The sequence below is a fragment of the Rhipicephalus sanguineus genome, chromosome 11, assembly GCF_013339695.2.
Source record: "Rhipicephalus sanguineus isolate Rsan-2018 chromosome 11, BIME_Rsan_1.4, whole genome shotgun sequence".
NCBI classification, from domain to species: Eukaryota; Metazoa; Arthropoda; class Arachnida; order Ixodida; family Ixodidae; genus Rhipicephalus; species Rhipicephalus sanguineus.
Window position 1 is genome coordinate 32,232,751 of NC_051186.1, and position 25,340 is coordinate 32,258,090.

The 25,340-nt window shown below is 45.5% G+C and overlaps 1 protein-coding gene across 4 annotated transcripts in view; it reads left to right on the forward strand.

Moving 5' to 3' along the window:
* LOC119373452 (calcium-independent protein kinase C) overlaps nucleotides 1-25,340 on the forward strand; it is a 60,003-nt gene that overhangs the window by 6,389 nt on the left and 28,274 nt on the right. Inside the window, exons 3-9 of one of the 4 annotated variants that reach the window (XM_037643475.2) lie at nucleotides 5,013-5,178; nucleotides 7,178-7,209; nucleotides 8,808-8,890; nucleotides 10,166-10,298; nucleotides 11,266-11,399; nucleotides 16,231-16,266; nucleotides 23,965-24,070. In XM_037643475.2, the coding sequence (XP_037499403.1) occupies nucleotides 5,013-5,178; nucleotides 7,178-7,209; nucleotides 8,808-8,890; nucleotides 10,166-10,298; nucleotides 11,266-11,399; nucleotides 16,231-16,266; nucleotides 23,965-24,070 (690 nt within the window). The remainder of the gene's footprint in view (nucleotides 1-5,012; nucleotides 5,179-7,177; nucleotides 7,210-8,807; nucleotides 8,891-10,165; nucleotides 10,299-11,265; nucleotides 11,400-16,230; nucleotides 16,267-23,964; nucleotides 24,071-25,340) is intronic. The other 3 variants (XM_037643476.2, XM_037643478.2, XM_037643477.2) reach the window with 3 other exon arrangements.

A 25,340-nucleotide genomic window follows, 5' to 3' on the forward strand; every position in this document is an offset into this window, starting at 1 on the left:
TGGTTCGGGGTGCATCGCGGCCTTTGACGACCCTGCCGACGCCGCCGTAGGTACAAAGGATCAAACATCGGCGACTAACGTTTGAAGAAGAACACCCCATTCAGTACTTCCCTGCACTAAAGACCAGTCTTTTCATGAGCGAACGGTTCCACCGGTCAGCGGGGGAGTGCGGCGCCCGTTAATTTGCCGTTACGCCGGGTCGCAAAAATGGCAGTCCGTGACGGTATGTATGCAAGCAAACAAACAAGTCGCCCGACATTCCGATCTTCTTGTTACCGTTCGCACATTCTGCTTGCTGGATAGTTTCCTCGTAATTGCGAAAGAATAGAAGGGTTGAAGCTTGGGCTAGCTGGGTTTAGCTTTTAATCGACTCTTGAAACATAGAGGGAAGTTTAAACGAGGAAGTTTTTCCTTCTCGGCAACTTGCAAAATTCTGTGAGGACTTGTTCTGGGGTCACTTGAAGTTCTCGATGGATGCTGAGCAGTGCTAGTCCGGTCAATCTGTCGTTGTTCATATGATTTCGAAGGTAGCTCTTCAGCCTTCTCAGTGTGGAAAAAGTCCGTTCCGGGGTCGACGTCGACACGGGTAAAGTCGCCAGGATAGAAAGTAGGCTGTGGATGTTCGGAAAAAAGTCGCGGTTGCACATCTCTAAGGCCTGTAAAGCACAAGCTGGGCGATTCTTTTCTTCGATCTGGCAGCATTTGTTCACCCACAGTGTGAACTCTGCTTCGATGACATTAGCGGAAGGAATGTCGCCAAGGTAAAACTGCACTGCATCATCAATATCAGAAAGGCTAGCCGATGCGCAGAATTTCGGCAGCAGCATGTTAAGGCCAACCACGACCTTCTTATGGGCATCGAACCGGTCTCTTAATTGATTTTCGAAGTCAGCCAGCAAAGGCAAATACACATTCCTCCGGTAGTACTCTTCGGGAGTAGCAGAAGGTACGTTGCTTCTTTGCATCTGCCTTCCAGTGATGCGTGGTAGGGCCATCTCAACATTTGTGATCTTCAGCAAAGAGAGCGACTTCAGAAAAATCTTATTAAATTCCGTTTCCGCACTAGCCCTTTTTGTGGAAAGAACGTCTATAACATTCTTTACGTGATCGCACGCTTGAGCCAAGTCACAGTCAATTTTTTGAAGAAACTTGCAAAGTGGCAGTGTCAAAGAGAAGAGGTCGCTACAGATCTGAAGCGAAACGACAAACTCGGGCTTCGTAATGGCATTGAGCAGTTGAGAAGCTTTTGATGAAGTATCAGATGACGCGGCCTCTTCTTCCAAATATTCGAGGAATTGTACAATAGGCACGTACAGTTCAAGGAAACGCTGAAATGCATCGTGACTCTCTACCCACCTTGTTTGGCAAAAGGAGAGAACTGATTTTCTTTTTTCTTGTGTTAAATCTTCTACTTTGTCTCGCAGTTGGTTCGTCCTCTGTGGCGAAGCTCTCACAAACGTACAGGTTGAGGATACAGTTCCCAAACAGTTGCGGATGCTGGGGAGTTTGCATGCGTGAAGCAGAGCAAGGTTCAACGAGTGGGCGCTACAATGCACGTACAACGCTTTGGGCGCTGTTTGACGAATGAAGGCTTGAACACCGTTAAGGTGGCCGCTCATTGATGCCGCGCCGTCGTATCCTTGCCCGCAAAGTAGGTTCAGGTCAAAGCCATGACCTCTAAGGCTGTTCAGGATTGTGCTCGCCAGCGCCTTGCCAGTGAGATCGTACACGGGAACGAAATCTACAAAATCTTCTTTAAGTATGGGCACTCCCGACGTGTCGTGTCCAACGTACCTTACACATAGGGAAATGTGGGCGGTGCGAGATATATCAGTGGCCTCGTCAGCTAGAACTGAAAAACACGAACCTGAGTTGACGTTTTCAACTATCTTTCTTTGTATGATTTTACCACAGAGGGTGATCAACTCATTTTGAATTTTTGGGCTCGTGTACAGCGCATTCGCCGGAGATGTTTCCATGTGAGCTCTCAAGGCGGCATCTCCACATTTTGCTCTCATCCTAAGCAGTGCGCGGAAATTTCCATCATTTTTCAATGGCAGCACTTCAGACATATTTATCGGACCAGAGTCGTCTGTGCCGCGAAGCGGTACTTCTTGCCTGCCACAGAAAAGGATTGTTTCTATTATTGGCAGCAAGTTCTTGCGGTTTTCTTCCGCCTGCTTTTTAAGACCGTGGTCAAGTTGTGTTAAGATGTCATGCTGTGAGCGGGACCGGACTGCTAAAAAGTTCTCCGATAGCGTTGTTGACATGGCGTGATAACTGCTGGATGCGTGGCTCTTAAAGGCGTCCATGGCTTTCTTGTAATTGGTGAACTCCTTAGTTACAAAACAGCCCAAGCGCTGGTGCTCCCCTTTTCCTGCACACTCGCTTGCGAAGACTACGCAATATTTGCATAATGCTCCTTGAAGCTTCTCTGAATAAACAAGCCATGGGTAACGATCTACCCAGTGAGGTTGGAACTTCAGATTCCTTTTCCTGTGGCTGGATAATCATAGTTAGCCGGAGGGGTCCACGGATTGAGCAGCAGCTTCTCCGTCGTCTCTGGATCATTTACATTATTGCTTTTCGAGACAAACAGTCCCAAGTCCAAAATATTCGCACTCGTCGCACAGAGGGGAGGCGAACCAGAATGTGTAGGTGCCATGCCACTCACCTTCCTTGGGCATTGCCCAGTGGTAAAGGCGTCACTTTGCCCAGCGTTGACTGTAGAACAAAGGTCACTTGGAGTTGCACTGCGGCCACCATCATTTTCCGGCGGCGCATGGGTGTCCTGCTTGTGTTCGTTCTCAGGTGATTCACATAAACCGGTGCATTCTCCTGAGTCGCTACAGAAGTTCCGACGCGCTTGGCTTTCCACCAGTGCTGAGGAGGGCGAAGTTTTATCCTTCGAAGGAGGCGGTTCTTCTCCGTCCGCTTCATCGGTTCGAACTTTCTTGAAGTAAGACGCAAGACTCCTTTGCTTCGTTGTTGCAGAGTGTCTTTTCATTTTGCTGCCGCAATCCTGTGCACGCACACAGAAGTGGCCAGTGGCTCCAAAAAGACGTTTGCGACTGCTTCGACTGCCTGGCGTGAACGGCGGGCGATGTTTTCTTCCTCTCTTATCCACTTTACAGTGGCTAGAATGTAGAAGTGTGATGAACGCGCCGGCTCCCGCGTGGCGCATGTGTTTCTGAACGCCGCTACAGCTGGTGTGCATGCAGGACCATTATTGTACTCCCGCTGCAGCAAACTGGATTAACGCTACTTAAAGACCTTTTCACAGAAGACTCCATGGGCACTCCATACTCCCCTTAATATACGTGAACCCCCCAAGAATGCACTGCCGAGACATTTGCACTCCCGTGGTACAGTCCAGAAAGCAGGTGTTGCTCCGTTCCTGTGAAAAAGTCACCTTTTCACAGACGGCTCCCTGGGCGCCTGCATAATTCTCTCTGGGCTGCGCTAATTAAATAGCCGTGACCCCCCAAAAATGCACTTTGTAGGCTGTGACGTCAGCCTCTGTACTCCCGCGCGCAGCCCAGCTTGGCAGCGTTTTTTCTCTCCTGTGAAAGTTGACCGCTGGTGCCGGATTGTGTGCCGGCTGTATCCTCGCTTTGTGTGCTTTGTAGGGAGGCGCATATACCTTGTGTGTACAGAAGAGGTAGATTTCCTTGCGTGTGGTTAAGGTTGTTCGAAGTTGCTCGGATATGCCAGTCTTTCAGTAGATGTCATCTTCGATGATTCGTTTCGGTGGCGAAGACTACAGTTTGAGAAAAGTTTACCCTGCAGCCTGCGTCCTCGGAATGCGCCGCTGAGTTTTTCCGCTTAGGGGTTTCGTTCCCTGGCAAATTTGCGCACGTCGTGTTGGTGTTGCCGTTGCTGTCGAACTGTTTACTTTCACAGAAGGAGACGCGCTTTTCGTAGAAACCCAAAGCCGACACGTGCGGTCCGCACAGACGGATAACTTCTCCAGCGGCAATGCACAAGGAAAGCATCTGGAATCAATAAAGGAGCTGCTACGGGGTGAAAGACGAAAAAGAAAAGACTCGAAGGAACGCGAGGGCGAAGTGCAAAGCTGTACAAATAGGGCAGGTGCGCGTGCGGGGGAGGGAGCGCTGAGGTGTTCTGGTAGGTTTGAAGAAAGGAAGAAGAGGGAAGCAATGCCAGGAAAGTTGCAGTGTAACTTTGGCAGCTGGGGGTCGCTGTGAAGGCGTGTAAATATTTTAGTATCACCCGAAAAGTTAAAGCATCAAAAAAATTTCGGGGGGGGTCAGAACCCCCTCAACCCCCCCCTAGTTACGGGCCTGAAAGCAGGATATGGAAAGGATGATTTGTGAGCTTGCACTAGAGTGTGTAACACTTTTGGCTGTCACACCTGACAGTCCTGTCACGGAGATTACGATGTGCCTAAACTGCAGGAACGTCGGACCCGTCACTGCTGTGAACTGCAATCTACTCACTGCTTGCAACATCGCTCACAGATCCCGGAAGCTGAAACAGTTGGCTGTAAAGCAAAAGAAAGATTAAAACAACATTTCATTGTATTCATGAAACTTCCACTATAATCTGCCATTTTCACAGATATTTCTGGTTAACAGATTGTTTCAAGTTTAATTCTAAAACATTGAAACCTGCGTGTTCATAGAAGAGCAATGCAAAAAGACCTTAGTGCGATCTTTATGGTCAGAATTTATCTAAAGCACTTCATTGCAGCTCCTCTGATAGCCTGAATATTTTTGTTATAAATTGATACTAAGCTAAGCCTGGTTTAGTTCGGTATCAGTTTAGGTACCAAACTACATTTGGGTAAATTGAACGATCGATCGATCGATCGATCAATCAATCAATCAATCAATCAATCAATCAATCAATCAATCAATCAATCAATCAATCAATCAATCAATCAATCAATCAATCAATCAATCACTGTTAGGAGAGCATTGGGCATCATATTTGTTCACTGTAGCAAGGGTGTTGTCAAAACAGAGTTTTAACTAAATTTTGATGCGCAGCGGAGAATGTGGTGGCGGAGAAGCCGCGCGAGTTCAAGCAGCGGCAGGGCCTCAACCGGCGCCGTGGGGCCATGCGGCGTCGGGTGCACCAGGTCAATGGCCACAAGTTCATGGCCACCATCCTGAGACAACCCACCTTCTGCTCTCACTGCCGCGAGTTCATCTGGTGAGTTGGGTGTGCTTGACTCTGGAACTAGAGTGGCTGAATAAGAAGAAAGACAAGGAAGTTGTGAGGGAACAAGGAACACTGGGGTTGTTGTGTAGAGCAGAGTGTGAAATTCTCAACTGATTGTCCTCCTACGTAACCCTTTGAAATGCTTTGTACACAATTGCGTACATCACTTGTTTTCACTAGTTGTGTCGACTGGTGGCTAAGAGAGAGTAAGCTACGTTGAATTTGGTATGAATTGAACCTCCAGCGTAATAAATGTCTTCATTTAACTTTCATTTTGCAGTGTACGGTCACACATGATCACTTTCTTTGCTGAAGGCACTACCATGTTTGACGAGTCGTTCGATGTGCCACTTTCCACGAGCCACGTCGAAAGTATAACTTTTCTTTGCTCGAAATGAACATAATGGAAAACGAATTTGCACTGTATTTTTAGCCTGAGATTTGATTCTGTTTATGCAAAAACAGAGCATGAATTACTTCAGAATAAATATATATTTAATTAGAATTTAATTAAGGTTAATTACTATAAAACACATAGGTCACTGTATTATTGCAATATTTTTGTGTCAATAGAATATTGAGTGCCTTGAAATAATGTGGTGTAAATTTGACGCATTTACAGACAGTTTTTCAAAGGTCACATCTGAAAGAGTTAAAGATCCTCATCCACCCCTACGACAAAGCCTGCTCCATTTAAAATGAGGGCTTTAATGTTTCCATGGGGCTCAAATAACATGGTGGTGCTTGATACCTTTCCATAATAGTACTTGATGACTGGGCTAGTGGTGCATATTGAAGGGTTGAAACAGGACAAAACATATGGGGCAGCCAGAAAGACAGACAGAACGAGCACACAGCGCTTGCGTTGTCTCTGCCTAATTAGCCGTCTTGTATATTTTGCACTTTTTTTACCTTTTGATACACTTGTTCAGTGGGTATATTACCGAGATGTGATGTGGATTGCCTATGCACAGGAAGCTTACAAGAGGACAGGGTTTTCATTGGGAAAGATGTGATTCACCTGAAAGGCCACAGGAAATGTATATGGGTTCAGAAGTAACTCGTTTCTGGGCAAGGGGGCTTGGGTTTGTGCCCACCCTTTCCAACATCGTAAAGCTGACGATGTAGAGTACGGGACATGCATAAGCCCTTGTGCATGTGTCTTATTACCTGTGTGTTGTTAGCTTAAATTTGCACTGTTTCATTCTGTTATAGAGGTTAGCTACAAAATAAGCATCATGGTTAGAGGAAGGCTCATTCTTGATAGGTAAGTGATCCTGGAGCCCTGAGCTGTTTGGGATAATTTTCCTCCAGCTGAGGTATCATCAGGAGGCCAACAGATTGAAAGGTCAAGGACAAATTAATTGACTGTCCAATTTGATCTTTGAAATGACAGAAAATTGAATAAAAATGAACTCTGTGAAAGATCTGTTGTATTGAGGAAAGTTTTTAAACGGCAAAGTTGCCGTTAATTTTCAGATAGATGACATGCTTGTATTCATGATGCCGGCCCCGCTTTGTTTATTTTTATGATGCTCACTTGTTGAGTAGAAGCTCCACAAGGTTCTAGCTTATGCACTTATGCAGATAATTATTCAAATCTTATGTATTGAATGATGTTATCATTAGTGAAATTTGAAGTAGAACTAGTAGGTACTATGAATTGTTTGCAGTCACTGCTGTCAACTCGCTGTCTCGAAATTTTGATAATATTCGGAACTTTTGCAATGCTTTAAGAGTGCATGAAAATGACATCTTAATCGCACTGTATCAGTACAGTGTATTTATTAATATGTGGCCATTCGTTAGGCACTTCTTGGTCATCTTTGCATGATTATTGTCATGTGTGCTTTTATTCATCATTGCTTGTGAGGACGCATTTTCAGTGCTGTTCTTTGTTGCTTAATGCATTTGTGTGCTGCACATGTGTTCCAAGAGCTCTTTGAATGTTATAGTGAACCACATCTTCTGTCCTCTTGTGTTCCTTTAGGGGCCTAGGGAAGCAAGGGTACCAATGTCAAGGTGAGTGTGACTTCATGTTTGGAAATATTTTCACTTTGTTGCTTCTTTTGAAAGCGGGAATCCCTTAAACATTTGAGGGAAGTAATGTGTGGCGTGTAGTGACATACACCTTGTGTTGCATCCTCTAACCAGCCTTGTAGAAATTTGCTTTCTCTGTAATTAGTATTTCTTAGATAAGTAATTTGAATCCCCTAGAGCAGTGGGTGTGCGTGTTACGTATCTTCCTTAGGAAATGCAATTCTTTCTTTTTCATCTTGTACAGGTAAAGGTTTGTTGAACTCCTACAAAGGGATGGCAGGATGGCTTACGTGTATGTTGTGATGGTGCTTAGAGTTCAAAAAGTAACTGAGGCTGTATATTCAAATAAACACACACACACACACACACACACACACACACACACACACACACACACACACACACACACACACACGCACGTACGCACTCACGCACGCACACGCACGCACGCACACACACACACATACACAGAGAGAGAGAGAGAGAGAGAGATAAAATTTGGCCTAAGTTTGGATGTTACTCAAGCAGTACACGCTGTGTGTTATCCCAGCCATGAAGGCGGTGCTTTGGTTTAGGTTAAAATAGCAAGCTGGGTGAGTTTGCATCTTTTTAACCGTTTAAGATGCTTTGCACTCAATTGTGTACATCACTTGTTTTTGGTAGCTGTGCTTGCTAGTGGCTAAGAAAGAGTAAGATGCAATAATGTTTGTATCAATTGAACCTCCTGCATAATAAATATGTGTTCATTTAACCTTATTTTGCAATGTACCGTTGCATATGATGACCTTGCTGAAGCCACTACCATGTTTGAAGAGTCGTTCAACATGACGCTTTTCACGAGTCACGTCAAAAGTATAAGTTTTCTTTGCTTGAACAGGACATAACCACAAACAAATATGCACTGCATTTCTAGCCTGAGATCTGATTATATTTATGCAGAAGCAGAACATGAAGGGCTTCAGGACAAAGAGATATTTAATTACAGTTTATATAGGGTTAATTACTATAAAACACACAAATCAGCATATTACAATATTTTTGTTGCCATAGAATATCGAGTGCCTTGAAATAATGTTGCATAAATTTGATGCATTTACAGACATTTCTTCACAGGATGTATCTGAAAGGGTTAAAAAAAAGTGTCATTAGAATGCTCACCGAAACAGAAATAAAGTTATTAATTTTAAGGGTCCATGCAGTCACCGTCATCTCCAATCACCATCTCTGTTAGATACCTCTCGAAAAAAAGCCTGTATCCGTGCTTGGTTACAACTGCTAGACATGGTACATAACTAGTTCTTTGTCTGTCATCTCTTTTTGTTTTTTCATAGTTAAAAAACAACGTAAGGTAAATACGGACAAGATGCACACAGGACTAGCGCTGCATCTTGTCCGTGTTTACCTTGTGCTGTTTTTAACTATGGATACGTACCAACTGGCTCGCATTTGCACGCTTTTATTTTTTCATTCAGCTGTTTCGAGGCTCTTGCATTGAGTCACTCGTTACCATCATTTCACAGTGTGTTGAGCTTGGAACGTGACCATTCGTTTGGTCCGTGATTGTTTTTTTCTCAATCCAGTTTGCACGTGTGTAGTCCACAAGCGATGCCACGAGTTCGTGGTTACCAAATGCCCCGGCATGAAAGACAGCACCAACGACGAGGTAAGTTGAATGCAGTGTTTGTGCCCGGAGCTCTGGAATTTAACTTTGACCTCTGGAATTTACTTTGACCTCAAATGCTAGTGGCGTTGAACATTACCTGTGCTTCTTCACATAGTAGTATTGGCTGCAAATTACTGACATTTAATCTTTCAGGTGTAACACTACAATCCAATATGCATTTATTCTAATGCCAGATGATGAATTGCTTATTCTTAAAATTTTTATTTACAAATGCTGCTGTCTCGAATTTGAGACATAGCAGGAGTGGGTACATATTTTAGTACAAGTAATAAAAGAAGAAACGCTAAGATTGTACAAACAGTTTAAAATGTGATACGCTTACATGACTGTGCAACGAAGTCGTTCATCAGGTGTGGGTACAGATGTTAGTGTGAAGAAAGAAAAAGGACAACCACTAAGATAATACAAAACAGATTGAAAGATGGTTTCGTGCATTGACTCTTCGTAAGTCAATGCACGAAGCCAAGTTGTTCCGAATTTCAACTGTGAATGGAAAAAACGAAAATTTAAGACAGTCAATGTGTGTCCTGAAAGGAATAATGTTTAGTCTGTGGGTTTGTCTAGTGGCACGCGCATTAGCGGATATAAAAGAGAAGGGTGCCTGAACACCGGATGATGTGTGGACGATCTTGAGCAGCAAAATTACGCGTTCACGTGTGCACTTATGCTCCAAAGTTTGCAGTGATAAAGATGTGAGTATGTGACTATGTTATGAAGGTGAAAAGCTACGATCATGACAACAGAAAATGAATCTGTTTTTTTTTTTTTTGTTTCTGAATTGATTCTAGTTGCTTTATGTGAGGTGGGGGGACCATACAGTTGCAGTGTAGTCTAGTGATTTGTAGGCACTTAGTTTACATTCTGTGGTTGCATTTCTTTTTATCAGTAATTTCGGTTGTTTTTACTGAAACAGGGACAATTTGTAACCATTTTCCTTCTGTGCTCTCCTGTGCTCTGTATTCATTGGTTTTCACTGCTTCTGGCTCACGTATACTTGCAGTTTACTTTCATGTTGTGCAAAATGTTAAAGATGCTAAGCTGCTAATGAACTGTTATAATAACAAAGTCTAAAAGCATCACCATACTATGGGAAAAACACGTCTGGTACACTGCAGGCGTTTGTTCCTCTTGCGTGTTCGTACATCTCTGAACGATTTTTCGGGTGGCTGGCATGTAGCGGACATGCTCTTTGTTCAGCTGTGTTCGTGTAAATGTATGTTCTACATACTGTTTGTCCATTTCTCAACTCCTCAGCTGGCAGCGGGCAGCCGGTTCAACATCAACATCCCACATCGGTTCGTCGTCCACAACTACAAACGGCCAACCTTCTGCGACCACTGTGGTTCCATGCTGTATGGCCTGTTTCGACAGGGACTCCAGTGTGAAGGTGCGTTGCCATACACTGTCATTACATGCATTTCATTCAACCTGCCACAGTTATAATTGATTTAGTTGAGTGTCCACTAAAGGCAAACAAGAAGTTAGAGTTGGAGGGACATTCTTTCATAACTCTGTTCTAGTTTTCGTAAATTATACAGGTTTATTATAGAACAGAATAAAAGAATGCTGAACGTTTTCTCTCAGACTTTGTATCCTCCATGTGGTGCTAATATAGCATATTTTCATCTTTATTCCAGTTTGTCCTCCCCCCCCCTTACATAAGAACTGATGGGGGTAGTGAGGTTGAGCCTGCTTATTGCGGAACAGAGCCAAATAGGACGAAACGCAAAGATATTCTTCTCATCTTTCTATTTCCATCTTCTATTTCCATCTTCTATTTTGTCATTTTTTGTGTTCGTCCTATTTTTCATTGTAATGCAGTACACCATTACCAACTGGCCCTGCTTACCACACTTCTGAGCCTGCTTACTTTGTAGTACAGTGGGGTCATTTCAGGAATTAGCACTTTACAGGCATTATTAATGCTGAGTAGATGCAGGCTATTGCGTTGTCTTGAGTTGTTGCTTTGGGGGTGTTACGTGGCACGGATCAATGCAACCTTTTCACAGAATTACGGGGCAGTACGAGATCCCAGAGTGCAGTTGTGGATGTGTTCACAGTGGCCAGCCTTGCATTGCATCATTTGCCAGGCAGAATTTGACAACTTCGTTTGGTGAGGGGCAGGAATATCACAAGATTATTTTTCATAAATGGTATATCATGGTATAGTGTGCGTAGTACCATGATGACACCATCGTCACTCGAATTGTTTTCTTGCAGCATCAGTGTGAGTGTGTGTGATATTGAAGTGATTATAGCGTCTAGTTATACCCGAGTCATTAAATGCGGGCAGCGCTGTACAAGTTTACTCGACGTTCGTTATAGTGAGGCTTCTCTGTCCCGATTTGTCGCAGCATGCAACATGAATGTACACAAGCGCTGCCAGAAGAATGTCGCCAACAACTGCGGCATCAATCCGAAGCAAATGGCCGAGATCCTCAGCGCCATGGGTATCTCCGGCGACAAACTTACCAAACGCAAAAAGAAAGTGAGTCATCTGCATGTGAACTCATCACCCTCTCCTTTCATCTCCTCTGTTTTTATTCTTTCTAATGTTACTTGGCTATTGGAAAGCCGCCATAATATAGGTGCCGATTAACCCCTTAAGCGCTTATGACGACCTGAGCTCATCATGAGCAGTCGTCACTTTTTTTCTTATGACTACCTGTGCTCCTCATGGCTCTTAGCAATCTTTCAGGATGCTTTTGACGAGCCCAGCTCGTCAAATGTTGTTTTCCTATTTAAAACATAGATGGCAGCACGGGTTTCTTGATTGGCGCTTTTGTTGAATGAGTCTGCACACTAAATGGCTAAATGTGCATCTTGCGTTTCTCGCGCGGTACAATTGAACATGGCGCAGTGCTATGCTTTGAACGCTACCACACGGATGGTAGCCTCACCTAGTTTGAATTTAGCTTTTGAGGAATAGTGCATTTTGTCCACGGGTAGTCAAATGAAACCCTTACTTTCTGGACTTGAAGAAATTTCTTTCGGAATGCACATCAAATGGCCCAGGTATGGGGTATTACATGACGGTGCAAAATATGATGAATAAAGCATTTTTATCTGCCGTAAAATGTTTTCGCAAGTATTTTTCTGTTTTGAACGTGTTGCTGAAGCCTTTCACTTCATAAAAAGATTTGGCAATTTTCAAACAATTTTTTGTGATTTATTCGGCACTTAAGGGGTTAGAGGGAGTGGGAGGTGCTAGAGAGCTCGAGCCTCTCCTCCACAGAAAATTAGGCCTCAATTGCCCCCTTCCCCCTCTCCATCAGATTGAGAACTTGGTGCCTATGGTCACTGTGCAGCGAAAAATTTCAGTTACGAATTCCAAGGTCAATAAAAAGGTTGTATAAGCCCTGCCTTTAACTGCGCTGAGTTACAGATGAACCTCAGCATTGAAAAAGGAATGTTATTTCAAATATGTGAGATCAGTAGAGTACATTGTTATGATTGCAGTGTAGGCTTTTCTTCATGGCAAATATATACAGTTGTGGTCTAATTAAAATGATGATGTATCAAGATGGTCAACAAGATTAGTCAGCGGCTGCAAAGCTAGTGCCTTAAGTTTCCAGTGTGATCTTCTTTGATTTAACCACCGTACAAATGTGCGTCCTTAATACTTACGTAACTGTAGTGCCTCATGTATATAAGTACATTTTAACAGTGTTTGCTAAATGTGAACTTCAACTTCTTTTTGTGCGCGCCAAATTTTATTTTCTTTACCTTATTTGGTGCTTTAGGGAATGTAGTCAGCCATTACGCTGCACGTGCATTGGTTTGCGAGAGGCCCGACCCCAACCCTGGTTTTTACGAAAAGTCCCCTCGTAGAATTTGTCCTAAGCAATGCTTGCATTTTGTAGTATGCCTTTTGATGCATTCTGCTGACGTGTAGAGCAGATGAGCGTACTTGATGGTGCAAAGGCTGCGGTAGTTGATGGTGTCGCATGTGTGGGTTGGCCCGTGCCCTGTCTGCCAGGCCCGTAGCCAGGAATTTTTTTTCGGGGGAGGGGGGGGGCTACTTGCTGAAAACCTTGAGTTTTTGAGAAAAATACCTATTTTTATTATTTATTTTTGGTAAAAACACATACTTCACCAAAATTTCGGGGGGGGGCGACCCCCCCCCCTTCTCAGCTACGGGCCTGCCGTCTGCCCCTTTTAGCGCCCTGTTTTCCTTTTCAGTGTTCTTGAGGCTTTCTTTAAACGTTTTATTAAACACTGAGGGCCCTACACAACAATTTCATCCATTGATGGGCTGCTTCCGAGCGATCTTTCGGGCAATGTAACCTCAGCAAACCAAATTAAGGAAAGAACTGAGCACTGCTAACTGGCACAACGGTTGGCAGTGCATTATGCTGCAGCTGTCGAAACATGCCCCCTTTGATTTATCATGCTCGCATTTAATTCAATCGGTTATGGTTTGGCTGTTCAGCGGTTAGCATTTACTGTTGGTCTCTCCTGTGTTGCAAACATTACATAGTTAGTAGTCGCAAATATTAAGGTTGGTCTGTCTGAGCAAGTCTGTCTGAACCTGTCTTTGCTTGTTGCAGAAAGCCTTTACAGGTGCAGGAAAGCTGTGCGCTACTTGAGAACTAATGTTTGGCCATGGTGGTATACCCAAGCCATGTGATACAGGGCATACCACTTTGTAAGACTGCAGTGAACGAGTTGAAAAATAGCATTGTGTCTTGTTAGATTTATAACGTGGGTGAATACTTATCAAGAACCAGCTGCCCAGGGCACCTGGTAACTCTTCCTTATGTTTTGTGCATTGTCTCTTGTTCCCAGCATACACTGTGGTGCTTGTGTCAGTGTTACGGTATGCAGGCTTTGACAAAGGTGTTTTCGCTGCCACGTTTGTTTCCTGCTTTGCTGCACGCCTTGCTTGCGAAAAGATGCCTCTTGTATTGTTGCCTTTTGTAACTTGGCAACGGTGTTTGTTGCTTTGCTCTGCTGGTAGTTCACCACTTCATTGCTACATAGGCTTGTGTGTGCCTGACAAGAATGAGGAATCTACTGTATTTTTCACGAAATGGGACAATTTAGGCCTAATAGAGAAATACTTTTGGTTCTTCGATTTCTAGTTTGTATTATATAGGCGTCTTAGTATATTGACTTTCATTCAGATTAGAGTTCATGCCACCTAGTGGGATCGAATGCACACTGGCATGAAATTACACTCTCGAGTAGCAGCATTTGTTAAGCACTTTACTTCAAAATTTCCTCGGAACATTTCATCCTATGAGCATTGTTGATGCTGCCATTTTCACCGCCTGTATTTTACGTAACTGACATGCTTACCTCGATTTAGTTAAGTTTCCTTCTAGCCAAAAGTTTGTCCAGCAATTACAATGGAGCACTGCCAAGTTAATGTAGGCGTTAGCTACTCTTCATGACTAGCATTGTGTAGTCTAGGTGCCGAGACATTTTGCATATTTAATATGCCACTGAATTTCAGAATGCTTCATAATCTTTCGATGGCTAACGAAGTTAAATGGCTTGGCTATATACCTAGTTCTGGGTTCCATTACTGATCTCTGTGCAACTGTGAAGTCGTGTACTGGTAGCTCTGAGTACACAATAAAATAACTTTGTTATATTCGTTATAAAAGTGCATTGATAACACTGTATCTATGACAAGACTATTTTTCATTTACTTCGTTATAACTGATAATTCGTTATATCCGTGTTGGTTATATTGGGGTTTGAGTGTATTGTGCTGCAGTAGGGAAAGTGCTTTTATGTGCTCGCTTTCTTTTATTACTGTGCATGCAATTTAGAAGTGAACTGCTTGCTTTGTGTTGCAACCTTCGCTTGTGTTTTGAATCACCAGCTTGAGCCTGCTTGCATTGTGTTGTGCTTGCCATTGTGCTTGCATCTTTACATTGTGAACAGTAACTACTATTGCATATTACAGATGGTTAGCGTTCTGTGCCTGCGCACAAATTTTTAAAAATTTTTGATCAGAAGATATGTCACTCTACTACAATATTAATGAGAACTAACAGACAATAATGCCAAGGAAAGTGTAGGGGGTGTTATTTGTAGTAATTGGGATATAAATTTGAAAAAAGTAAAGTGGACGAAAATATAACTTCCCACCGGCAGGGACCGAAGCTGCGACCTTCGAATAACGCGTCCAATGCTCTACTACTGAGCTACGGTGACAGTCATCTTCTCGTCCACTTTATGGGGTATATATGTGCATTTAAACCTAGGAGAACTACTACAAATAGCACCCCCTATACTTTCCTTGGCATTATTGTCTGTTAGTTCTCATTAATATTGTATCTAACAAAGCAAAACGAGCCCTTAAAAAGTTATCTTCTTTCCTTCGCTCTACTACAAATACTACTAGCACTCCACGTCTCGAGGTGTAGTCATTGCCCAACTATGTTAATTGACTCATAATAATCCAATGCTAATGTCTTTTTTGTATTTTGTAAAAGTAAAAATCGCTAGGAAGTTACTGTAATTATGGTAGAGAAAATGAAATTTGATGTTGGTGACAGTAAAATTAGCCATGTAAGTGTGCTTGCAGAGGTTTATTTTTCTTTCTAGGCCTGCTGTATCTTGTGAGACTACGTTAGCAACTGCGGTAGTTGTTCGAGTTAGTTGGCCAGCAAGAAACCGAGAAAATGTCCCGAGTATGCATCGGTCTGTGTAACTCTAGCATTATGCAGTGTTGCGCCGTTTACCAATTTCTTCGTGAAGCATGATGTACTCATGCTTGACACATCCGCACATCTTCGTAACTTTTTTTGTTCTGTGCTGCATGAATGCCCTTGTGGACAAGTCTATTTTCTTTGCGCATTTGTTGGTGCATGTTTGCAAGTGGATGTTTGTATTACTTTAGGTACTTTATTATTATTATTATTTATTATTTATTTTTATTTTGACAACATACACCAGACTCCCTTCAAGAAGAACTCTGTTGCAACAAATCCTTTTTTGAGCAGAGCAGTTTGGGTTTCTGTCATTCGTTCTTGTAGAATTTATAAGTCTACACTAAGCTTAAGTTTTTTTCTGACGAGACTAGAAAAATTTTAAGGTCTTTCTTCATTCTTCTTAAAGGGAGTTCATTGTTTCATCTCTGCATTCCTTTTTTTTCTTTGGCTTGTCTTTTTAATTTTGCTTCAGCAAACACAATGTAAACTTGGGTCCTCTTGTTTCTCGTCTGTGAAGATTGTGCGTTCTTGTTGTCCGTGTTTGTGCGTGCGTGTGATCTGTCGTTCACAGCATTGTCGTCTCGTCTTTTTTATTATTTTTTTGCCCCCCTTCCTGCCTCGACCCCGCCCTGTCTTGTGTCCACTCTTCAGCAAGGAATATCCCTCACCCAAGAGATATATAACCAGGTGCATATCTCTTTCTATATCTCTTTTTACCTCACTTCACTCTCCCACCATAGTTGGCACATTACATCACTCGTTCACTCCTTCAGCACTTCGCGAAGTGCTGCGTTCATTTTCGTGCAATGAGCCCAGAAGCGATAACGGGGAATGCACGTTTCACGGTCGCACATTATGCACCGACAACTTTCAAGTTCTTTGGATGCTAGGTGCACTGACCGTTGTGACCAGTTTCCTAAAAGATACAGTAAAACAAGGCACGGTTTCAGATGTACAGGGTCGTCCGGATCTCATGTGAACACCTCATTAGTATTCCAGACCTCGTAGAAGCTTATGTTTAATACACAATTCAGAAAGTTATCATTGTGTTCATTGACACCATGATTAGTAGTCGTATAACGGACATTTCCCTTGTGAAATATAATAAACCTTCTAGTTTCACTGGCGTCGACTCTGTACATGTGCTAGTATTGGGTGCGTACAGTCGCAAGCATTATGACAGCGAACACGGGATTGAATGCCATTTGGAACAAGCAGGGCACTCTGGTGAGTGGCTGGCACTCTATTGCAGCTTGTACATTTCGTGGATGCACCCCCTGACGGCACTCAATTGTACATCTGCTGCAGTAGCTACGTCACAGCACACAGAATAATGACATAAAAAGGGTCGATGTAAATAACTTGACGCTGAGGTTTCTAAATTGGTACAAGAAGTTTATTTTACATATTTACAACTGGGTTCGGGAGCTAAAAGATGGTCCTCCATCTTTAACAGCACGTGCAGATAGAATACTTTTGACCAACCAGTTGTGCATTGAAAGACAGAGGTCTTTCTTCTGGACAGTAGGCAACAGCAGACGACGCACGAGTGCTGTCATCGGGTGCATCCACTAAGCGTACAAACTGTGATAGTGTGCCAGCCGCTTGCCAGAGTCCTCTGCTTGTACCAAACGGTGCACACTCCCATGTTTACTGCCGTTTAAAGCTTGTGACTCTACATTAGCTTGTAATTGGCCGACCAGCTGTTCAAAAATGAAGCCTATGGGTTCCTCCCATCCTTACCTGGTTACATTTTTCTCTGGTCAGGTATAGTTAAGGTGTGCTTGTAGCTGTGTTCACAAGCAAGCATCAGCTTGGGTCTCTTCTTCAGCTTAACAAAGTAGTGGGTTGTAGCTTCGATTGCTGCCATGTAAACTGTTTAAATACATGGCTCAGCTCCTGATAATGATAGTTTGAAAAATTAACCACGTAGCTGTGCTGCAGCAGGCAACATTGTACAAAACAAGGGAGAAGTAAGGTGCACTTTCATTGCAGATTGCATTTAGCGCGAAAAAACACGAACACGAAGGGAAGGACTGCGCTCGTCTCGTAGTCCTTCCCTTCGTGTTCGTGCTTTTTCGCGCAAAATGCAATCTGGAATGCAATACCAACTCGCCCAACGCTCACTTCTTCTATGCACTTTCATGTTTTGGCACAACAGAACTGTGCAAATCTCAATTTTGTCGGCGGTTGTTCTGAGCAAGTTGGCTTTGCCTCCGTCTCTTTGCTTTTAAGACAGCTTTGCTTGTGCCTTTGTGTGGCTGCTTTTGCTCATTTAATTGAAAACAACTAAGGAAGAAGAACATTTCAAAATCCTTTCTTTTTTCTTAATTTCTAAATTTCAATTCTGCCTGTTTTTGTTGTGCATAGCAGCAGTGTTCTTCAATCCGGACAATCCAAAAGCCGCAATTGTGCAATTCTTAAGCTGGTTCTTGATTAACAGGATAGAAACATTGTCACATGCAAAATAAGAAAGTCGGGAGCTAGTGATCGGTGCAGTCAACGATAGAAAAACACGCTGTGTTATCAATTAGCAAATAAGCAGGAAAGGAATCAGAGTGATTGTTAGCAAGTTCTGAGAGGCTGTTCACGGTTTAGTGTGGTATGGTGAAGTATAGTAGTATTGTCTATATAGTATTATATGTATTGTACTATATAGTATAGTAGTAAGTAAATAGGGCTTAGTAAAGTTCACGCTTTATTGTTGTTCACTAAAACTTTCAGGAAAGCCAAAACGTCGGTCAACATTTGGTAACACTACCTTATTTGATTGGCATCCCTCATTTATTTTGTGCAGTCATCATCGTAATCACTAATGTTGATAAAACACATATAATGTTAAGTGGCTGTATTGATTCTCTAGTCCACTGACTAGAAAGCTAGTTCACTAAGTACAAGTTACTGTATAATATTGCTACATGTAGGCTGCCGGAATTCATATTGTCGACGCGCGTGTGCGCCCGACAAAGAGGACGAAGGTCGCTAGCTGCTCGAGCTCGGAGCGGACTGGTCAGCGCTGCAGCCGCTCTTGCGAATACATCTTGTGAATAGCGACTTGTAAAAGCGACTCGTCACTCACGTAACTCACGTAACATATTTGGTGGAGGTGGAACGTTCCCCGTCCTCACCACGCAGCTCCGCAGTGGCCGCGTCATCCAGCCTCTCGCCATGGCTTCCAATGACAACCCGTCCCCATCTCCATCTGCGGCTCCTATGACAACCTTTGTCGCGGTCCCCACCCCCCGCGATCCCGGGACATTCTCCGCGCAACCTGGCCTCGACGTCGACTACTGGCTTCGCCTGTATGAACGGGTCAGTCAAACTCACCGGTGGGACCCTACCATGATGCTCGCTAATGTTCTCTTCTACTTGGACGGAACCCCGCGCATCTGGTACGAAACACATGAGACCGAGCTCACCAGCTGGGACACGTTCAAGGAGAAGCTACGTGACATCTTTGGGAACCCGACCGGTCGCCACGCAGCTGCACGACAAGAGCTCGCTACCCGTGTCCAGTCGCCTACTGAGTCGTATGTCTCCTACATACAAGAAGTGCTTGCTCTTTGCCGGAAAGTGGACGAGGCAATGCCCGAAGCTGACAAAGTGGGTCACGTTTTGAAAGGCATCGCGGACGACGCTTTCCATTTGCTGGTCTACACCAACGTCTCGACTATCGACCGCATCATTCAAGAATGCCGCCGTTTCGAAACGGCCAAAAGCCGTCGTGTGCACCCTCAATTTTCTCGGTTGCCAAACACGGCTGCCACATCCACCTGCTCCGATTCCGCCGCTACACCGCCCTTTGAGCAGAGTGTAACGCGTATCGTTCGACGGGAACTTGAAGCGGCAAGTCCAGCGCCGTTCCAGCCCTCTCCATTCGACCATGCCACTATACAACCAACCCCCGCGGTCTCCGTTATTCAGGCGGTCGTACGACAAGAATTCGCCAACCTCGGGTTCCCTGTCGCCTGCCCCGTCTCTCGCCCCTCGTCCCGACCAATGCCCATGAATGCATCTCGAAGTGACCCATTCGTTCCTCCACGATCTCGCAACCCAGCGGAATGGCGAACTCCCGACGACAGACCCATCTGCTTCCGGTGCCACCGCGTTGGTCATGTCTCCCGCTACTGCCGCGCCACTTGGACGCCGCCATATAGGACCCAATTTTTCTCGCCTTCCCGCCCATATGAAGATCTTCGCCGGTATTCGCCCAGCCGTACAGACCCTACTTGTGACACACCTAACAGCCGCCCCCCTGCTCGTTCACCGTCCCCTCAACGCCGTCGTTCCCCGTCGCCCCAACCACGCCGCCACCCCTCGCCGCCCAACTTTGCATCGTACCCGACAGAAAACTAGATCGTGCAGCTCCTGGAGGTAGTGCTGCATCATCTCCTTCTGAACCAAATCCTCCGTTGACGCTTCCTACGAACAAGAACCTAATCGATGTGCATGTGGACGGTATTTCTTTGACGGCTCTAGTCGATACTGGAGCTCACGTGTCCATAATCAGTGCTCGTCTTTGTCACCGACTGAAAAAAGTCCTCACGCCTGCTACTACAAAAGCTGTACGCGTCGCCGATGGCGGAACTGTTCCTGTCATTGGAATGTGTACAGCTCGTATAAGCATCGCCGACCGTTACGTTCCTGTCCTATTCACGGTGCTCCATAATTGTCCTCATGACCTCATCCTAGGGATGGACTTTCTATCGACCCATTCTGCCCTGATAGACTGTTCCGCTGGTACTCTTTGCTTGGACCTTCCTCTTCAGCCAGATATTCACCCCGACCTTCCACACAGCCTCTGCACCACGGATTTCATCTGCCTACTGCCTAAAGCCCTAACATTCGCTGAATTCACAACGACTTCATCCGTGTTGGATGGGCACTACGTCGTCACGCCGATTACTGATGTACTTCTGGCACGTGACATCACTGTGCCTCACTGCGTCATAACTATAGCCGCTAACCGGGTACATCTCCCCGTCATAAATTTCGGCTTCACGAAGCAAGTCCTCCCTCAAGGCATCTTAATCGCCACGTTGCGGTCCTTAGCCGATGACCACGTCACCTCTTTTGCAGCAGACGTATGCTCCAATCTTTCTTGTCGCCCACCCGATGCCACAAGCCTCGACATGGCATTACGCCCCATGATTGCCCCAGACCTCCCCCCAGCGCAATCAGCCGCCCTCATCCGCCTTTTGGCTTCTTACCACGAGATCTTCGACCTTGACAATCGACCACTCGGCCAAACTTCTCTTGTGCAGCACCGTATCAACACAGGTGATGCTGTTCCCATTCACCGTCGACCGTATCGGGTGTCCGTATCGGAGCGCCAGATTATTCAAGAAGAAGTAAACAAGATGTTAGCTAAAGGCATTATTGAGCCCTCATCGAGCCCGTGGGCATCACCCGTCGTCCTGGTTAAAAAGAAAGACAACACGTGGCGTTTCTGCATCGATTACCGGCATCTAAATCGAATTACGAAAAAGGACGTGTATCCTTTGCCCCGCATTGATGACGCTCTCGATTGTCTCCATGGCGCACGCTACTTTTCATCCATAGACCTTCGCTCCGGTTATTGGCAGATTGCCGTGGACGAGAAAGACCAAGAAAAGACCGCCTTCGTCACTCCCGATGGCCTGTACCAATTCAAGGTTATGCCCTTCGGTCTATGCAACGCTCCAGCCACGTTCGAGCGCATGATGGACTCTCTGCTACAAGGGTTCAAATGGTCAACATGCCTTTGTTTCCTAGACGACGTCCTCGTATTTTCACCTACATTTGAGACCCACCTTGAGCGTCTGTCGGCTATTCTCGACGTCTTCCGCAATGCTGGCCTCCAGTTGAACTCGTCGAAGTGTCACTTCGGCCGCCAACAGATTACAGTGTTGGGCCACCTCGTTGATGCTTCTGGTGTGCGGCCGGACCCTGAGAAAATTCGTGCCGTCACCAGTTTTCCAGTACCCCAATCCGCCAAAAATGTTCGGAGTTTTGTGGGACTCTGTTCCTATTTCCGGCGGTTCGTGAAAGACTTTGCAGCAATCGCTCGACCACTTACTGATCTTCTAAAGAAAGACGTCCCATTTTCGTGGGGATCCACTCAAGCTGCCGCCTTCTCTCACCTCATTACAATTTTGACGACGCCACCTATATTGGCCCACTTTGACCCATCCGCTCCGACTGAGGTCCGAACTGATGCCAGTGGTCACGGGATCGGAGCCGTCCTCGCCCAACGTCAGCAGGGGCACGACCGCGTTATCGCCTACGCTAGTCGCCTCCTTACACCTGCGGAGCGCAACTATTCGATCACCGAACGAGAATGCCTTGCTCTTGTCTCGGCGGTCTCCAAGTTCCGTCCATATTTATATGGCACTCACTTCTCCGTAGTCACCGACCACCACGCGCTCTGCTGGCTTTCATCATTAAGGGATCCCACAGGTCGACTTGGTCGCTGGGCTCTGCGACTGCAAGAGTACACTTTTGCAGTGACGTACAAATCTGTATGCCTGCATCAAGACGCCGACTGCCTATCTCGCTATCCGGTTAGCGAGTCGCGCACCGTCCCTGACACCGACGCTTGCGTGTGCACCGTTTCCCAACCTACCCACATAGCCGACGAGCAACGCAGTGATGCATCCTTACGGGCTATCATCGAGTGCCTTGAATCCTCACCTTCGGACCGATCTCATCCCTCGTTCGTACTCCAGAATGGTACACTATACTGCCACAACTTTCATCCAGACGGACCATCCCTGCTGCTTGTTGTACCCAAACACCTCCGCTCGGCTGTACTCCACGAACTTCACGACGTTCCAACTGCCGGTCACCTTGGTGTGTCTCGCACATACGACCGAATCCGCCGTCGCTTCTATTGGCCAGGTCTCGCACGCTCCGTCAGACGATACGTCGCGGCGTGTGAGAAATGTCAACGCCGCAAAACACCGTCGACGCTTCCGGCTGGGTGCCTTCAACCCCTCGACATTTCGTCCGAACCCTTCTTTCGCGTCGGCTTGTACCTACTCGGCCCTTTTCCCCTGTCTTCTGCTGGCAACAGGTGGATAGCTGTGGCCACAGACTACGCCACACGCTACGCCATCACACGAGCTCTTCCTACAAGCTGCACCACAGATGTCGTCGATTTCCTTCTGCGCGACGTGATCTTGCAACACGGTGCTCCACGCCAGCTGCTCACGGACCGTGGCCGCACATTTCTATCGAGAGTCATAGCGGACATCCTGCGTTCATGTGAAACGCGGCATAAGCTCACTACGTCGTACCATCCGCAAACGAATGGCCTCACGGAGCGTCTGAACCGAACCCTAACCGACATGCTTTCAAAGTATGTTTCCTCAGACCACTCCGACTGGGACCTTGCTCTACCGTACGTGACATTTGCCTACAATTCCTCGCGCCATGACACGGCTGGTTACTCCCCATTTTTCCTGCTGTTCGGCCGCGAACTCACATTGCCCCTCGATACAGTCATTCCGTTGCCAGCAGCTCCGACCACTGAATACGCCCTGGACGCTATCAGCCGGGCTGCTCATGCACGCGAAGCCGCTCGTACTCGCCTTCTGACCTCCCAAGAGAACCAACGCCGTCGGTATGATCAACGACACCGCGACGTACACTTTTCGCCCGGTTCTTTGGTTCTGCTGTGGTCTCCGACCCGGCACGTTGGCCTGTCCGACAAACTGCTCTCTCGGTACACAGGGCCATACCGAGTGCTTCGTGCGGTGACTCCCGTCACCTTTGAAATCGCTCCTGCTGCCCCGTCGTCTTCATCCACCCCGCATGCCAGCGACATCGTACACGTCGCACGCCTGAAGCAGTACCACTCGCCCAATGACGTTGACGTCTAGATGCGCCGAGACGGCGCCTTTGCCGCCGGGGGTTATGCTACATGTAGGCTGCCGGAATTCATATTGTCGACGCGCGTGTGCGCCCGACAAAGAGGACGAAGGTCGCTAGCTGCTCGAGCTCGGAGCCGGACTGGTCAGCGCTGCAGCCGCTCTTGCGAATACATCTTGTGAATAGCGACTTGTAAAAGCGACTCGTCACTCACGTAACTCACGTAACAATATGTTGCAATGTGAAACATCAAGTGGGGAAAATGGTTTGCTCAGTGCGATTTGTGTTCTTCAATTTCAACATCAGTTCCACACCATTCAAGCACTCTGACATGTTCAGTCTAATTGAGTGCACTGCACGTAAGCACAAGGCACTTTAATCAAAAAGTGTGATGTCCTGGCTTGTGAACATAATAAGGTATGGGGTTTCAGGCGGTATTATGCACAGTGGAAAAAAGAGGGAATATGCATAGGTGAGAGGAAGGGCCAACCGTTTTCCTTTTTCTTTTTCTTCCGCGTGTGCGTTGCACCAAAGCAGACCTCCATCAGTGAATCTCCCAACAAGTTGACGCAGTCCGTGTCGGAAAGATCACACACATCGCCCCTGCCAGCCACTGCGGATGAGGAGAAGGGTGTACCAGGTAAGAGCTCTCCCGCATTCCTTTTCATAATGTATCGATACTGCCAACCCAACAGTGGGTCATTGCAGAAGTGGTGTGAATACAGTGAAAACCAGGAGAAAGTGTCGTAATTTCTTTACAGGACGTGAAAATAAAAGCACTACAAGTGGCGTAGGAGAAACAGTGCACAGTATTGTTTTCCAAGTTGGGTGAACATTTGCAGGATGAGCACCGACTTGTGTCTGCATTGCTGAAACACACACATGTGCTCAACAGATACCAGGCGTCAATTTAGCCAATACATATGCATACTCTTTAGTGTGCCTTGAAAATCATTTATAGATGTTAGTTTCGCTATAGTGTCTGGCTCATTCCGCTCATTGATAGCTCTTTGGAAAAAAAACTAATTTTAGAGTATTCGGTAAAGATAAAAAAGGAGGAATATACGGGGGAAGGGGGGGTGTCAAAAGTTTGCAGGCCACTATCCTATGCATTCCTACAGCAGCGTGGCCTGCAAACTTTTGATCACCCCTGTACATCCACTGTTTATGAATGTACAGTACTCACAGATTCCAACGCGACATCAAATTTTTTCGTATAACGACTGGTACACGCAATTGCTCGAGATAGCCACATCATATCGCAACCAATCTGGTTTCTAAAGACAATGTTGGCTCTGACCTATGCGCTCGAATCGAAATTACACCGATATGACTCGAACTGAAGACGGTGGAAACGAAAGTATGTGCGTTACTTAGTCATAAATTGTCCTGTTTCAATCCGTGAGTACTGTACATGATGTTCACACATTTATTATTTAAAAAACAAAAAAAAAACACACACCCATACGTTTCATGCATACCCAAATGCCTCTGTTTGCTTGCTCTCTCTAATGCACCTTTCAGACAAGGAAAACCTGTTTATTGCACAAAAGTTGAAAGAAATGAAGGCTATGGACAGAGGCCTATCGCCTGCACTTCTGTCTACTTTTGCACACTAAAAAGTAGGGGTGTGCGAATATTCGAAATTTCGAATATTTTTCGAATAGTGTTTGCTATTCGATTCGATTTGCACTGGAATTTTACTATTCGAACTATTCGAACTCCCCAAAAACAAATACAGTCAACGTCCGATTGAAAGTGACCCCTTCAGATTTTCAATATGCTTCACCTCATTTCACTCTCGTATTGCGGCAAAGCTGTCTCTCAAGCTCCGTTACGGTCGAACTTTGCCAAGAGACAGTCAACGTTCGATTGGAAGTGATCCCTAGATTTTTGATATGCTTCACCTC